This window comes from Pygocentrus nattereri, chromosome 25 (genome assembly GCF_015220715.1).
Source record: "Pygocentrus nattereri isolate fPygNat1 chromosome 25, fPygNat1.pri, whole genome shotgun sequence".
Lineage (NCBI taxonomy): Eukaryota > Metazoa > Chordata > Actinopteri > Characiformes > Serrasalmidae > Pygocentrus > Pygocentrus nattereri.
This window is the reverse complement of record NC_051235.1, coordinates 28,828,595-28,845,783: the sequence shown is the minus strand read 5'-3', so window position 1 is coordinate 28,845,783 and position 17,189 is coordinate 28,828,595. Positions and strand designations below refer to the sequence as shown.

The window sequence follows — 17,189 nt, the reverse complement described above, 5'->3', positions numbered from 1 at the left end:
TATTCTGCAAACCACTTGCACTTTTGACTTGTGTGGTCGGGCCCTACCTGGCTGCCTGCAAGCACGTGGGACGGGCTCTCTGTGTTTATAAAGAGGGGACTTCCCCTTCTTCTGTGTGCTTTGTGAATAAAACTCTCATCTCTATACGAGAGTGTTTGTTCATCATTGCACCGAGAGCTCTCTGTCTTGAGACTCAGTGGGATTTGCCGAGCTGGTTTATCGCTTCATTCTCTGGTTTCTGAGGGAGAACACTGTTCAAGGAGACCCTTCCTAACATGCTGCATTTGCAAAGCTGCAGTCCTCATCACAGATAGCATTACTCTGCAGACAAGCTGTGGTTGGAAACAAGTCGTTTCAACGAAAAAAAGGTTTCAGGTAGCAGCTCTCAGACCAAACTATACAGCCTAAATCTTCGGGCAGCTTCTAGATGTTTCTAAAATCTCACGTACTCATCAGTGCCGGATGCATACAGAGTACAACATGATTGTGATTGCTCTTCTGGCTTTGCTCCAGGTGAGTAAATAGATCAAATCCTCCTTGATTTGGGAGGTGGGATTTTTTTAAATGATACATTTCTATAAAAAACTTAATGCCAGACGTTGGCCAGCGGGACCAACTCATCACCATGGACGTAACACAGGGTACCTGACCCTGAAGAAGCCTCCATACAATAATGCATTGAAATTATTATACAATTATATTCTACAAGTGAAATATTGCAGAAAAGTATTATAGCATGGGCAGAATAATCAAATCAAAATTCAAAAGAAGTTACTAACATTTAAGAAACCTTTGAGTGGATTAAGACTATAGTAGGTTCAGAGGAAAATGGCTAACTTACCACAGGTAAAATATCATATTAGTACATATCATACAGTATAGACATGACAATATGGTAATCAATTAAATATAAAAAGATTTAAAATCAGATAAAATAATTATTCAAAACATTAAATGTTGTAGTAGTTGCTAAGTGGGGAGCTTTACTCACTACATGTGAAAATTTTGTGCAAAAAGCCCAGAAATTAAATCGATAAAATTGCCCTGGATTTGTGAAATGGGTTGTGGAGCTTCTACTTCATGCATTTAAGGATTGTTAATGATAAATTTGTACACAAATCTTGTACCTCATGACAGATATTGGCCACCGATGCCAAATTGTCAGCATGGCTGAAGCACAAGGGTCCTGAACCTGAAGAAACAGCAGTGGCAGTGGCTGGTATAGAGATTTTACATTATTTTGTGTTTATCTCGCCCAGTTTCAGCTCATATATCCTGCATTCACATCAGAAAAAGAGAAGTGGGGCAGGAAAGCTTAGTCGTTCTCATTAATTTTGCTATTTACCCTGATTTCAGTTCTTTAATGTGATGTTTGTTTATCTACTAATGTGTTCCATAAATTTTGATGAACCTGAAATTTAACAATTAACTGGTGCTAAGACAGGGCTGCAAAAGTATTGGCACCTTACTGATTCCCTCTGTTGCGTATTCGTCACACTGGATGGTTTCAAAACTTGAGAAAACACATAACAAACACAACTTTAGAAGCTCGTTTCATGTGCTGAAGGAAAACGTTTTGCCGCACCTACAGCACCAATGTGAAAAAACACACCTTTAGCAGCAACTCCTGCAAACAATTACCTTCTGTAACTGGATATCACTCTTCCACATCGCTGTGGAGGAATGACGGCCCACTCTTCTTTGCAGAATTCTGCCACAGTGGGGGGCATTCTTTTATTCTTTTATTCTTTTCTTTTTTATTCCATTTCTGTGAGGTTTCCCCACCGTTTCGTTATTTCCATTTGGAGATAATGGCTCACACTGTAGTTCGCTGGAGTCACAGAGCTTTAGAAATGCCTATGTTCCCCTTTCCAGGCTGAAATATTTTAAAAGCTTTTCTTTCTCCTCCAGAACGTCCTCTGATTGTGGCGTAAAGTGCAGCTCATTGAGATCTTTTAGCCTAATTCACAGTGTTGAAAAGGTTCCTTCTCAGTGACGTTTAGATTCAACAGGGCTTGCAGTGATCAGAGTCTGAATCTTTTGGTCATTCGATTTTCTAATCAAAGGATGGCGTTAAAGTAGAGACACACAAGGTAAAATATTACTCCAGTAAAAGTAGAAGATCCTCCCTTTAGACCTCCACTTGAGTAAAACAGGCCTGTGATTTCTGAGTTTCTGTTTCCGGTTAAGGCGATATACATTTTTTATTTGGATAATTCAAATCCAACCCTTTATTCCTTCGTTGTTTGTTTGTTTTTGGATTTTTTGATTAGTTTGTGAAACTTTAAAGTGAAGCTGCTTCTTGTCTTTTCAAGTCACAATAACAGAACCAAAAATGAGAACTGACCCATTTTCTGGTTTTTCAATGCTGGTTTTGAAATTTGAATGACCAAAATACACAGACTACAAAATACCAATCAGACCAATCAGGCCTGGGAGTGTGTAGGTTAAGTAATTTTAGCTACTGTTAGATAATTTTTTCCTTCACTAAATGAAATGATCGTTTAAAAACTGTATTTTGTGTTTACGAAAAATTGTTTTCTATTAGATTTTTTTGGAAGACATAGGGGTGAGTTACTTTTTCACAGCGCTGTTTATTCTGGGTTAAACCAACCATTCAAATTATGTCATATTTAGGTTGGAATTCTTGTGGTGAGATCACATCATTATATTTTTGTATATATTTGTATATATCCAAAAGCTCTTTATTAGCCTTTGCTATTTCTTGTCTATGGCTGCATGACTCAGAGAAGGTCCTCAAACCACCCCAACCATTTTCAATCCAAATTTAAACCCTTCAACAGAGGCACTGAAAATGTTGGCTTTATTTCAGTTGGTTTTATGTTGATGGTCAGATGTTTGTGTAATGCATTTTTATTTAAACACACCCCTGTCCCAACTTCTTTGGAACGTGTTGCAGGCATCAAATTCAAAATGAGTGAATATTTTTAAAAAACAATAAAGTTTATCCATTTGAACATTAAATATCTTGTCTTTGTAGTGTATTCAGTTGAATATAGGTTCAAAAGGATTTGCAATTTGCAATATTCTGTTTTTATTTATGTTTTACACAACGTTCCAACTTCATTGGAATTGGGGTTGTAAAAGGGTCTTCCTATACTGTTCCAGTTCTGGAGTTTCCAGCATCTTCAGCGGTGTTGAGAAGGAGAAAGAGAGAGTGGGTCATTCCACCCATAAGAACCCCAGAGAATGACAGAGGACCTTTCCCCAAACACATAGTGCAGGTATGTACACTTGACCTCTAATTTAAGCTGAAATCCTTTTATAGGTACCAACGTTAATTTGTACTAAATAGTCTCATCTGTGTCCAGATTAGTTCCAGTTTTAATAAGGAAGCTAAGATGGTTTACAGCATCAGTGGTGAAGGAGCTGATCTGGACCCAAAAGGACTTTTCACCGTAAATAGAAACAATGGCTCGCTCTATGTAACAAGGGCACTAGACAGAGAGGCCAAAGATAAATATGTGGTAAGACGTTGGATCTGCTGTCAGAGTTATCATGTTACTATGAGTAACACACTAAAAATACTGTAACATAAGGAAAATCTGTCCTGCCTCTATTTAACATGGTTTGTATTTTTATTCATTCAACAGCTTCAAGCTCATTCTATTGCAGCTGATGGTGAGGACCGGGAAGATCCCATGGAGATTATTGTCGTAGTGATTGATATGAATGATAATACGCCTGTTTTCATCCAAAACACTTTCCTTGGCACTGTTCCAGAAGCTTCAGCAATGGGTAGTTATATTAGTTGTGTACTTGTTTGATAAGGCAAATAATTATAATGGCTTTCAATGTTGATTCTCTGGTTTGCTGTGCAGGCAACATTTCATGATCTTCATTATTCTCTTTCTGAAGGATTTGAGTTCATGACGGTCACAGCTACTGATGCAGATGACCCCAACACTGACAATGCTGATATCAGATACTCCATCCTCAGTCAGAGTCCACAAGAGCCAGTCCCAGCCATGTTCACCATTAATCCTGTAACTGGAGTGATTCGAGTGAATACTGCAGGACTGGACAGAGAGGTGATAATAATTACACACACATTTCCTAAACCACTTATCCTTCTGGGTTGCAGGGGCTCCTAGATGCTTCTATTTCACAATAATAGCACTTACAGTTGACTGGGACAGGATAGAAATGTCACAAACTGACAGGTGGCGTCCTATGACAGTGCCATGTTTAAAGTCACTGAGCTCATCAGTAAGACTCATTCTACTGCCAATGCTTGTCTATCAAGGCTGAAGGCTATATGCTAAATTTTATCCAGCTGTTAGTAATGGGTGTGGCTGAAACACCTGAACTCAATAGTTAAGACGTTTGTCATAATACCCGTCTATACAGTGTATATATTTAACACATTTAAGAAGAAGCACAAAACAAATCACAAATATACCACATTTACACAACATTCTTATACAAAATTCAAATAACAAGTTGATGGGGAATCTTAAACACCATCCCTTTCAGAAATATCCTGAATACACATTGAAGGTTGCTGCTGGAGATATGCAGGGTGAAGGTCGCGTAGGCACTGGAACAGCGGTTATTACTGTAACAGACAGCAACGACAAAGCACCCAAGTTTGAAAAGACCTCGGTAAGACAGCTAACAAAACCATCTTCAATTAGAAATCGTGTTGAAAATCAGTGAAAGTGGTTAGTAATCATGTGAGCACTGTTTGCCCTTCAGTACAGCGTGTCCATCCCAGAGAATAAAGTAGGAGCTGTTGTGGTGAAGATGCCAGTGACTTATGGAGATGAACCTCAGTCACCTGCCTGGACAGCCAAGTTCAGGATCATTAATGGTAACAGTGGTGGATGTTTCGCTGTTAACACAGGACCAAGCAAACAGGAGGGCATCATCACTACAGTTAAGGTACTTCAGTTCCTGACTGGTTTGTCAGTCTAATCTGCTGTTAGTGTTTGTGTGTTTTTTAAAAAACTTCTGTTCATTTTCTTTTTTGGGTGTCGTCCATTTAGCCGCTGGACTTTGAGCAGAACAGCAAGTTTACTCTGTTGGTGGTTGCGGAGAACGACGTTCCGTTTGCCAAGCCTCTGACCACGTCCACCACCGCGGTCACTGTGAACGTTCTGGATGTGAATGAAGCTCCAGTTTTTGATCCAGAGGAGCAAATCATTTCTAAACCTGAAGACGTGGCGGTTGGCAGTGAACTGACCGTGTACACCGCCACTGATCCAGACACAGCGAGGACTCAGAAAGTGACGTAAGAGCTTCAAAATATATTATTATTCAAAGGCACACATTTTTCCCTGACCCTCTATTACATGGGTGCACAACTCCGGTCCTGGAGAGATCTTCTTCTTCTTTTGGCTGCTCCTTTTAGGGGTCGCCACAGCGGATGATCTGCCTCCATCTTGCCCTATCCACTGCCTCCTCTACTTTCACACCAACCATCTCCATGTCCACCTTCACTACATCCATAAACCTTCTTTGAGGTCTACCTCGTCTCCTTCTGCCCGGCAGCTCCATCTCCAACATTCTTTGCCCAATATATCCACTATTCCTCCTCAACACATGTCCAAACCATCTCAACCTGGCCTCTCTGGCTTTATCTCCAAACTGCTCCACCTTCACTGTCCCTCTGATCTGCTCATTTCTAATCTTGTCCAGCCTTGTCACTCCCAACGAAAATCTCAGCATCTTCATCTCTGCCACCTCCAGCTCAGTCTCCTGTCTTTTAGACAGAGCCACAGTCTCCAAACCATCCATCATAGCAGGACACACTGCTGTCTTGTAAACCTTCCCTTTCACTCTTGCTGCTATCCGTCTGTCACACATCAGCCCTGACACCCGTCTCCACCCACTCCATCCTGCCTGCACCCTCTTCTTCACCTCTTTTCTACACTGTCCATTGCTCTGGATGGTTGACCCAAGATATTTGAAGTCATCCACCTTTACGACCTCTACTCCTTGCATCTTCACCTTTCCACCTGCCTCCCTCTCATTCACACACATGTATTCCGTCTTGTCTCTACTGACCTTCATTCCTCTCCTCTCCAGTGCAAACCTCCACCTCTCCAGATTCTCTTCCACCTGCTCTCTACTCTGAATGTCAGGTCATCCACATATCAAAGGTGATGTTTCTTCAACCAGTCTTGAATCGTCTGCCACCTTCCTCCAGCCCTGCTTCTCTTACTATATGCTCAGCATACAGGTTGAACAAGTTTGGTGAAGGTGGGCAGCCTTGCCAGAATCTCCTTTGCTGATGTGGAACCAGTCAGTTTGTCCATTTACTGTTATGTCTGGCTTGCTGATCGGTGTAAAGGTTTCTCATTAGAATATTAAAATACTCTGGAATATCTCATTTTCTGAGATTTTCTGAGATATTTTCTTTCAATAATTTTACATAGTTGTCACAGTCAAAGGTTTTACTGTGGTCAATAAAGCACATGTCGGCTTCATTAATTATTTTTTTATCTAGCATACATTACTGCTCTCCTTTCCTTTTGGGACATAAACTGACTTCTTCTAATCTGACAGCCATTAAGTTGTTTTCTACATCTGTTGGCATAATCATTTTTGACAGCTACACATCCTTTCAGCCCCACAGTGCTGAGTCGTCTTCTCAAACACCTGTGGATGTTTTCAGATCTGAAGCAGCTTGATGTTCTCCTCTCTCAGAGATGAAAGCTTTCAGTGCTGTTTATCTGATGGGGGCAGTTTTGGTGGTCTAGCAGTTTTTATTTACCGTCTTCTGACTTTCTCTTTCCTTATGCAAATGTCTTATCTTCTATCTAATCTCCTCAGAAAAATCTCCTTTAGCTATTTTAGGTACACATGAGAAAGAAATGTGTGAGTCAGCAACATACTTAAAAATGAAGGTTCTTTGAGGGTTCTTTAGTAAAGAAAATGGTTCTATACAGAACCATGAACATTCAAAGATCCTTTAACATGTTTAAAGGGTTCTTTGCACCATGGAATGGTTCTTCAGTTTGACGGAGAACGTGCTGTGATTGTCCTATGTAGACTCTTTTTCAATATGGTTCTATATAGCATCAAAAGGGTTCTGCTCTTGTTATGTTGTCAAGCTTGTTACAATAGAAGAACCCTTTTTGGTGCTGTATAGAACAGTTTTTAAAAATGGTCTATACGGAACCACCTACACCACATTTTCCGTCAACCTGAAGAACTATTTCACTCCTTACTTATGCAGAGGAGTCTTTGTGTTCATGGTTCTACATTTACTAAAGAACCCTTGAAGAACCATAATTTCTAAGTGTGTAGGATGAGTTTGAGTCGATTGAGAAAACATTGAATGTGTCTCCAACATCGATTCGTACCCCTAAGAAAGCACGACTTGTGTTACTTTCTTTCGTTTTCCTCTGATCAAACTGCAGGTACCGTGTAGGTTCTGATCCTGCTGGCTGGGTGAGTGTTGATGGAGAGACTGGACTGGTCAAAGTGAGCAGCCCCATGGACAGAGAGTCTCCTTTTGTGAAAGATGATATATATAAAGCTCTGATATTAGCCATGGACGACGGTAACTCCTTCTCCTTGTGCTCTGTTTGAAGGAAACTGTGGTGTAACTTCTCCTAACAGGCTTTTAAACGATTGCAGATCCAGTTCCAGCTACCGGTACAGGAACTCTTGTGATTGAGTTGAAGGATGTGAATGATAACGCTCCCACTATTGAAGAGAGGGAGATCAGAGTGTGCAACAAGCAGTCAGCTCCAGTGCTGCTGTCTGTGATGGATGAGGACGGGCCTGGCTTTGCTGCTCCATACAGAGTGGAACTCCTAGGAGACAGCAAGAACATCTGGACCACCGTGATGGACGAGACCAGTAAGCTATTTACTATTTTAAAATGACTGTTTACTTGAAAATTTTAGTGCAAAGCTGAATTCTCTTTGTATTGGTCATCTTGTTCATTGCTCTGAGAGATTTGGTGTTTTTTTGGTGTAGAAACTGGAATTAGACTTACGCTTAAGACTGCACTGCAACAGGGAGACTACAGTATTGATCTGAGGGTCTATGACAACTTGAGCTTCTACCAGGACAGCACCATCCTTGCTTCTGTATGTGACTGTACAGGAGACAAAGTCCACTGCCCTCCTCAATCTTTATCTCCTGACTTGGTCTATTATTGTACTGCAGAATGATCGAATTCCTTCCCTTAATCCTCAATGCTTATTTCTTAATGCAATCCTCTTCCAAGTTGTCCAAATTTCCCAAATCAGGCCTGTGAAATGCAGTGAATAAGCAACTTTATTTCCTATAAGTCTCACATCTGTCTTACCTGCTTTAAAACGCAGCTCTTATACTTTAAAAGTCCTAATTTACTTTTGTTTTTGTTGCTTGTTACTCTTAAAATACTTTTTTGGCACAGATTGTATGATTTCATCTACTCATTTGTTATAAAATTTAAATAATTTAAATGATACAGCGTTATAAGACCCAAATGTGTCTTTTTGGCATATTTGAATGTATGAATGTTACGTTATGTTATGGATATTGACGGAAAAGAGTGAAATAACTCCCGGAAAAATGGTCAAGAATTCTAATACGCTAGTAAGTTGATGCTGCATTAATCCTTTAGTTTATTTACAGACAACAGTTTTTCATATAATTTATAAATTAACAATTTACAGTGCCAAAATTCTAAATGATAGATGTTTGATTATGCAGGAACATATTATTTTGTATGTTATTTGTACAACCCCAATTCCACTGAAGTTGGGACGTTGTGTAAAACATAAATAAAAACAGAATACGATGATCTGCAAATCCTTTTCAACCTACATTCAATTGAATAGACTACAAAGACAAGATATTTAATGTTCAAACGGATAAAGTTTGTTTTTTGCAATTCAGCGTATTCTGTTTTTATTTATGTTTTACACAACGTGCCAACTTCATTGGAATTGGCGTTGTACAAATCACCTTATTTTCGGACCATGTAATAAATGCAAAATCAGTTCACTTACTAAAAGCACCTTGTCGGGACATTTAATGTAATAATAATAATCTAAAATATGATATAGACAAAAATCCTGTGTTTGTATGCAATAATACACCTGTAAGCTTAGACTGTTCATTTCTCCCCAGGCTGAATGTATGTTTGTATGACTTTTGATGTATCTATGAAAATAAAAAACGAGCATAAATCAAAAGAAATTGATGTTCACTTATTTCTAATTTAAGAGGGTGGAGCTCTTCAGCAGCTGCTTTAGAGTGAAGAGTGTTCTTGTTACTGAATCTGTGATTAAACGGGTGAAATCAAGAGACAGCAGCTTTAGTGCATTTCACACAGAACAGATGGAGTTTAGCTCGAGTCCTGCTGAACCAGGCAGGGAGATGAACTGATTTATCAGGAGAAGAGCGACAGCCTGGTTGAGCCAGCCAGTGGAACTAATCCCAAGACTTTTCTAATTGAATAATGTTTAAAATAAATTGTAATGAAATTGTAAATATATTTTGGATGCAACTATTTGATTATATTGATAGAAATATGGAATGGGTAGATTTCCACCGACAGGCCACCAAAAACTACTATAGCGGTTGACATAGTGGAGCCTCCTGCCTCCTTCCTGTGTAAAACGATCAAAAATTTAGTCACTCTGGATAAGAGCGTCTGCCAAATGCCGTAAATGTAAAGGGATTTAACGAAAACAAAGCACAAAACTACAGTCAGGGTTTATCTCAGGACAGATTAGCCCAGTATGATATGCAGGGTCTGAGAAAAGTGAGCATGATCTCTGATGTCTGCAAAGCTGAAATGACCAAATCTTTTCCAGATAGACCTAATTGTGGGCTTGTGTGCAGATTAACATCCTGACGATAAGAGAAGCAGGAAATTACTAATACCACACGTTCAAGACCACAAACACAGTAACACGAAGAGATGACAGTTAAGTGATTCTACTTGGGGGTAAGGAATATAATTAATAAGCACAAGAAACCAGGATATTGTCATCCCTGCTAAAAAAAATAGCACTGACCAGCATGCTGGTCTAATGGTGGTCTAGCTAGGTGGCAGTCATGGGCTGGAGGTTAGGGATCTGCCCCTGTAACCAGAAGGTTGCCGGTTCGATCCCAAGGACCGACAGTGCATGACTGAGGACACCTAACCCCCAACTGCTCCCCGGGCGCCGTGGATAGGGCTGCCCACCGCTCCGGGCAAGTGCGCTCACTGCCCCCTAGTGTGTGTGTTCACTAGTGTGTATGTGGTGTTTCACTTCATGGATGGGTTAAATGCGGAGGTGGAATTTCCCCGGTTGTGGGATCAAAAAAGTATCACTTATCTTAGCTGGTCACCCAGCACAGTCATGCTGGTTAACCAGCATCAAAAACACATGTTGGCTTTAGCTGTGACCAGCTGTGCCAGTCTATGCTATGCTTTAAAAAAAAGCACCTCAAATACCTCAACACTCACAGTGTGCTCTCTCCTGGGACTTCTGGGCCCTGACAATCTTTATTAAATCAATCAACAACAAACAAACGGTTTTAGCAGTTGTATTTTCACAAAAGGAAACTATAACAGTGTGGCTGAATAAACGATGCATTCCTAAGAACAGGGAAAATGTGCTTTGTGTTTATTTAGGTTCTCATATACAGGCATGTATAGCACGTTCACTTCAAATGTGGCCTAACGGGCGACACCTAGTGGCCTTTTAGTCCTTCTGTAGGTCTATAAATGATCAGATCTCATTTCAGACAATTAAATAATAGTATGTTATTATTATACATACCCTGTATGGTTGTTATATGAGCTGATCATTTCAATTTTTTGACAATTTTTGAGAAAACTGTATTAGAGAAATGCATATTTTCATCTGTTTAGCTCCTTATTTATTCACACATTACACCGAATTTAGAAAAGTGTACAGGATCCACAGACAAACTGCCGATGATGATGCAGCAACAAATAAAACATCTGTTCCAGACTTGAAAGCCGTGCTTCTGAAGGAGATCCCAACACGGTTACCGTATGCTGCATTTCTTACTCCGTCTTACAAGGAATTCCATCATTTTTTCACAATTTATCCATTAAATTGAGACTGTTAAAGAAAATGGCAGTGGTGGTGATAGGAACCAGACGTCTGAAGAGTTTAATGCCTCCAAAACCTCCCGCTCCCTCAAAGAAAGTTATTACACAAAATTCATTTTTAATACGCAGCCTGTTGCAGAGACACGGTTTTCTAATTATCTTAAAATGGCCCAAAACATTGTTTGAAAACATTTATTCATGTTGGACATGACATGCAGGGCACTTGAAAGCAAAATATCCAAAAAAAAGAAATGTGTCATTAACATTACAGATCAAAGCTCAGAAGACACTCGTTCACTGGTGGGTTTGGATAGAAAAAAGAGGAAATCTTGGAAACTCCTCTTTAAGCATTCTGGACCATATATGATATTTTATACGAACAAAAAAGCGACAAAGCGGTGACTCAAGCTGCGTGTTCCTGTTCCTTCTTTCACTCCTTACGAGTTCTGTGAACGTTTGTTGGCGGTGCTCATGATGCAGTGCAGAGAGAACAGCCTCTTTAAGGAACTGCATCAGGAAGACTGACACGAAACACTTTCCTCAAAAAAGCTTAATGTGCAGCAAAGCAGGTGCATCAGTCAAGAGAAGCGCATGAATGTAACAAACTGCAGTCAAGAGGGCTCCGAGTTTCCCCCACAGAAGGACGGCCGCACACTGAACTGGTCAGGTCACACAGGTCTGGTGGAAAGGCACTGGTTGACCACTTCCAGCAGCTGGGAGTTTTCCAGCGCCGCAGCCACTCTCTCCTTATCCGCTAACTGCTTATTGACTGAAAGAGAGAGAGAAGACAGTGAAGTCAAAAGGTGTCGCCAAGTGAACTCTGAAATACAGTAGTGATCAAAGGGGAACTCCACCAATTTTTCAACATTTCTGCACAACTCACTCTATCTATCTATCTATCTATCTATCTATCTATCTATCTATCTATCTATCTATCCATCTATCTATCTATCTATCTATCTATCTATCTATCTATCTATCTATCTATCTATCTGATATGGTTATGAGAACCAGGGGTCACAATGTCCACAACACACAAATACAGCCAAAACCACCATATATATTATATTTTTTTTATATATATATATGGTGTGTTACAAACAAAATTACACAAAAATTAATTTCCTCCTCATTTCCTGTGTATACTGATGCTGCTAAATCTGAAAAATTTAAGAAAAAAAAATCTGTGGGTGCTTTTAGAAGCAATAAAGAAGCCATAATCAACATACTTCTTGGATTTTATTGTTTCCTTGAAGTCCACTTACATTTATGTGGGTTTATTAAGGGTGTAATGATTTATTAAGGGTGTAACAGTTCATTTCAGAGCTCAATTTTTGAGTCTCGCATTTTTTGGGGTTTGTAGGGGTGAATAAGAAAAAACAGGGAAAACATTACTAGGTTCTATTAAATCACCAACAATTTGGAACCCTAAAGAGAAAAACACTAAACAACATGGTATATTAACTAAAGTAACTGCACAAATAAACACAAACAAATAATTAAATAATTAAGTAAAACAATAAAATTGTGATTTACTCGTTATACACTCACTGGCCAACTGTAAACACAAATAGCTAATCAGCCAATCACACTCACTGCATTAAAGCATGTAGAGGTGGTCAAGACGACTTGCTGAAGTGCAGACCGAGCATCAGAACGGGGAAGAAAGGGGATTTAAGGGGCTTTGAACGTGGCGTGGTTGTTGGTGCCAGACGGGCTGGTCTGAGTATTTCAGAAACTGCTGATCTACTTGGATTTTCACGCTCAACCATCTCTAGGGTTTACAGAGAACGGTCCGAAAAAGAGGAAATATCCAGTGAGCGGTCAGTTGTGTGGACGAAAATGCCTTGTTGATGTGAGAGGTCAGAGGAGAACGGGCAGACAGGTTCCAGATGATAGAAAGGCAACAGGAACTCAAATAACCAACCGAAACCTCTGAGGAACGTTTCCAACACCTTGCTGAAAGTCTGCCACGAAGAATTAAGGCAGTTCTGAAGGCAAAAGGGGGTCCAACCTTTTACTAGCAAGGTGGCCAGTGAGTGTAGTTGGCAGAATAGGGATAAATTTATATCATGGTATAATTAACATTACTTACAGTTTTAGTACACAAGGTTTTCTTCTGACAACAATTTATTCATAACAAACACCCTTTTTAAGCAGAGAAGTTAACTGTGTACACCACCAGTGGTTCAGTCTGTTAATGATATGAATACACATCAGGGTAGGAGCAGGGGTACAGGGGTAAAAGAGCATCTTAAAGTGGAGACTTTTTTGTAATAACTGTTCGTTCATTAGTTACTAGACTGACGAGGCAGTGACAGCTTACCTGCATCTTCTGAGGCATGTGTGCCTGGCGTGATGTGGACGTCAATCTGGAAGCGTAGACAGCGCATGAAGATGAGAATACCACCAAAACGACAGCAGAGACGAGTCAGAATTTTCAATATTCTAATAGTTATGATATGCAAATGAGATTGTCTCTAACAGTATTCAATCTTACCAGAACCAAGAGATAAGGACTGCTGTAGCTGGCTAAAGGCCACCACACATGCAAACGTATAGCTGCACATCATTTTAAAAGTAGGAGGCCTAAGCTCGGGAGTTTTTACACCATGTTGTACATATTAACATCTCACACACACAGATTTAAAAAAGAAGATGCAGCTGGATGTTCAGGTCTCATATGCCAAGTCAACATTATACCGATGAAGATATGATGACAACAGTAGACGGTTCACATTTGAAAGCATCAGAATCATCTGATGAGGGAAGGGGTCCGAAGCACGACCCACGTCGCAAAATGTTCTTCCGCAGGTTGAGTGGAGTTACACATATCCACCAGAGAGGTCTCCAAATCCCCAAATTTTACATAGTGCAGCTTATAATGGATCTGCAATACAGTTCTATTAAGAAGCTGAGAGGCGTTATGGTCTCTGGTCTCTTGATGCGTCTGGTGTGCGCTAGCCAGCAGCCTTAAGAATTAAGGGGAGGGTCATTTGAATATTTTTCAAATAATGCCTTAAACATGTGGATATCAAATTCAACTATTCTGTGCAATATCTGTAATTATTACTGTGCAATATCTAGAATTTCTGTGCAATATCGTCATTACCTGCTCAGAAATGTGCAATATCCATGCAACTGCATGTGTAAACTGTAAATTTGCAGTTTCTTAATTCTATTTTTATCTTTTATATTTTTCTGCTAACAGACGCCTTGTTTATTTATTTCTATAGTATATCTTATATTTTGTATGATGCACATCTTTGTCTACTTACTGCTCTTTGTCTGCTTCCTGTGTATTCTGCTGTAACAATGCAAAGGTCCCCCAGTGGGATAATAACAGTCTATCTTATCTTATCTTATCTTACTAAAATGCCTATTCTAAAGAATACCAAGAGCAAAACCCTGACTATGCAATAAACAAAGCACAGACATGAAACATACCTTGAACCTGTCTGGTAAAGAGCGCAGCAGTTTGACTTTGATTGACAGCCCTATGAGGGTAGCCATGCTGCAGTGAGGGATGGTGGGTGTGAACTCCACAGAGACCGTGCTCTCCTGGTCATTCACCTGAAGAGCAGAAGAAATCGGTTTCTATGGAAACATGCTTGTTTTGAATACCTACAAAAAAGTGTTGATGTAAAGCAACTTTTAGGCATCTACTTAAAAAATAACTGGTCAAAATTAATATTGTAATCTAAATAAACTCACATTCACGTGCATTTGCTCCACGACATTCAGCTCCTCGAGGGACAGCGGGTGCTCAGGGTCATTGATTGACCTAATAAGATGTGATCATGAGGTCAAGGTGTGTTATGTAGGCACAATGCTGATTGCCTTTGTACGTATGTGTGTGTGCATATATATATATATATATATATATATATATATATATATATATATATATATACATACACACACACACACACACACACACACATATATATATATACATATAAGTATATCCATCCATCCATCCATCCATTATCTTCCGCTTCTTGAACGTCTTGAAAGTCCATGTTTCAAATATTTAGGTTGCAACATCAGCACCCCAAAAAAGGATTCTTCTACTATTACAATCTTGACATTGCACCAGTAGCAGAACCCTTTTTGGTTCTGATTAGAACCATTTTCAAACAGGTCCTATATGGGACCATATAGTTACAGTACAAGCTATACTATACCAATCTGAAGAACCATTTCATCATGCAAGAAGCCACTTAAGCATGTAACTGGTTCTATATAGAAATCGTGGTTCTAAAAACAACCATTTCCTTTACTAAAAACACTTGAAGAACCATCTTTTTTTAACGTGTGTAGCAGTCTAGCTGCTAACGGAGACGCACTCTATAAGCCATAATAAAAACAAGGCCTGAATTGGCTCCTACTCGCCAGCTTCTAGTTGGAATTTTCCCGGTCCACCTTAAATGGCGCTGCAATTACATTATAGTCAGGCGCCAGAACGCAGCTGCTGCACCATTTAAGGTGGAACGGGAAAATTCGAACTAGAAGCTGACTTTAGCTTTGTATAAAAGGCTTCGCTAAGCAGGCTAACCGTCACGCTGTCAGAAGCAGCTCAGTTATGTTCTGTGTTTTAAAGGATATCGAAGATCTCCCTGTCGTCGATGGGGTCGGCCACGTCCTCGTCCTCCTCCCCGGCTGTGAGGAGTCTCTCTCCGGCCCGCTGGAAGATGAGCGGGTTGGCGTTCTCTAACCGCGCTGCTGTGGCGGACATGCTGCCCAGACCTAGCGCTCTCTAACCGGCTCGCCGCGCTGAGGGCTCCGCGGGGATAACGCTCCGTCCTCCAACCTATTTTATGGAGTAAAGCCGCCACAAACTACACAAAACCACAGAATCTGCAGTGCAGCACCGAGAAATATCGCCCCAGCAAAGGACCCGTTACAAACTTCTCCTTACAAGAAGTTTTGAAGAATTTTTCGCCTTTTCAAAATAAAAGTCTCGAAGCTCCCTACACATCGCAACACAGCTGATAGCCCTGCCGAATAACTGTAACGTAGTGAAGTATTTTCGTCTCGAAACCGCGTTTTTATCCTCCGTGTTTACATACAGACCTTCATGTAATATTTATTTTGCTATGCCAAGTAACACTGAGAAGTACAACCCCAATCATACTGAATTAAAACGAGCCTAACAAACCTTCCTTACTGTATTACAGCATAACTCATTCTGTAGCAAAAACCTGTACTGCAATTCTGCAAAATAGCAACGGTTGCCTTGTATTATAATATAGCTATCATATCAACTATTATACTAGTATAATATTGTTATAATGATATAATTATAATAGAATATTGTAATATTTATTATATGTCTACTCAGACCTGCATATCTATCTATCTATCTATCTATCTATCTATCTATCTATCTATCTATCTATCTATCTATCTATCTATCTATCTATATATTCACATTAATTTACATATGTACAGACATTTACACATCTCTTTAGCTCCTTTCAGATATATATATTATTTCAGAATAATGATATAAACAAAACACTGTGTCCACTCACTGTCCACTCTATTAGACACTCCTTCCTTGTCAGTCCACCTTGTAGATGTAAAGTCAGAGACGACAGCTCATCTGCTGCTGCACAGTTTGTGTTGGTCATCCTCTAGTCCTTCATCAGAGGTCATAGGACGCTGTTGGCTGGATGTTTTTGGTTGGAGGACTGTTCTCAGTCCAGCAGTGACACTGAGGTTGTTAAAATCTCCAGCAGCCGTGCTGTGTCTGATCCACGTCAGTGTTACTGCAGTGCTGAAATTGACCCACCACTCAAATAGTACCTGCTCTGTGAGGGTCCATGGGGGTCCTGACCGCTGAAGAACAGGGTAACAGAGTATCAGAGAAACAGATGGACTACAGTCTGTAACTGTAGAACTACAGAGTGCAGCTATACAGTAAGTGGAGCTGATAAAGTGGACAGTGAGCGTAGAAACAAGGAGGTGGTTTTAATGTTATGCCTGGTCGATGTACAGTACTACTGTGTGGAAAATAACAGGTTTTCTTTTATTCTGTGATCTGCAGCCCTTGTACCTTTAACCCTGATCTGACACACCTGATCCAGGTACGTATTAGCTTTAGAAGGCCTTGGTCACCTGGATGAGGTGAGTAAGATCTGGTCTG

General features: G+C 40.0%; 2 protein-coding genes across 4 annotated transcripts; one reads left to right on the top strand and one right to left on the bottom strand.

The window, feature by feature from the left end:
* Nucleotides 1-119: 119 nt before the first annotated feature.
* On the top strand, nt 120-9,165 carry LOC108416624 (B-cadherin-like). 3 transcript variants are annotated; one of them, XM_037534417.1, is made up of 13 exons: nt 120-513; nt 1,138-1,219; nt 3,130-3,245; nt 3,333-3,488; nt 3,615-3,759; nt 3,880-4,052; nt 4,498-4,626; nt 4,720-4,905; nt 5,010-5,254; nt 7,389-7,531; nt 7,609-7,833; nt 7,954-8,083; nt 8,114-9,165. In XM_037534417.1, exons 1-13 carry the CDS (start codon nt 463-465, stop codon nt 8,148-8,150), a joined length of 1,818 nt encoding a protein of 605 aa, XP_037390314.1. In that variant the 5' UTR covers nt 120-462; the 3' UTR covers nt 8,151-9,165. The 3 variants fall into 3 exon arrangements, with proteins under 3 accessions (XP_037390314.1, XP_037390313.1, XP_037390315.1); XM_037534416.1 differs by having other exon boundaries at nt 7,954-9,165; XM_037534418.1 differs by lacking the exon at nt 1,138-1,219 and having other exon boundaries at nt 7,954-9,165.
* Nucleotides 9,166-10,487: 1,322 nt separating this feature from the next.
* On the bottom strand, nt 10,488-15,998 carry ciao2b (cytosolic iron-sulfur assembly component 2B). Its single transcript, XM_017724273.2, has 5 exons — nt 15,647-15,998; nt 14,753-14,832; nt 14,486-14,611; nt 13,365-13,410; nt 10,488-11,807 (listed from the first exon to the last, which is right to left on the bottom strand). Exons 1-5 carry the CDS (start codon nt 15,774-15,776, stop codon nt 11,707-11,709), a joined length of 483 nt encoding a protein of 160 aa, XP_017579762.1. The 5' UTR covers nt 15,777-15,998; the 3' UTR covers nt 10,488-11,706.
* Between the last annotated feature and the right edge of the window lie 1,191 nt (nt 15,999-17,189).

Excerpts from the sequence above, each read along its gene's own strand:
- LOC108416624 (XM_037534416.1), top strand. The coding sequence starts at position 463 with ATGCATACAGAGTACAACATGATTGTGATTGCTCTTCTGGCTTTGCTC. Across the intron at positions 514-1,137 it reads CTCTTCTGGCTTTGCTCCAG|ATATTGGCCACCGATGCCAA; the intron begins GTGAGTAAATAG and ends ACCTCATGACAG. Across the intron at positions 7,834-7,953 it reads CACCGTGATGGACGAGACCA|AAACTGGAATTAGACTTACG; the intron begins GTAAGCTATTTA and ends TTTTTGGTGTAG.
- ciao2b (XM_017724273.2), bottom strand. The coding sequence starts at position 15,776 with ATGTCCGCCACAGCAGCGCGGTTAGAGAACGCCAACCCGCTCATCTTC. Across the intron at positions 14,612-14,752 it reads TGGAGCAAATGCACGTGAAT|GTGAATGACCAGGAGAGCAC; the intron begins GTGAGTTTATTT and ends TCTGCTCTTCAG. Across the intron at positions 13,411-14,485 it reads CTTTACCAGACAGGTTCAAG|ATTGACGTCCACATCACGCC; the intron begins GTATGTTTCATG and ends CTACGCTTCCAG.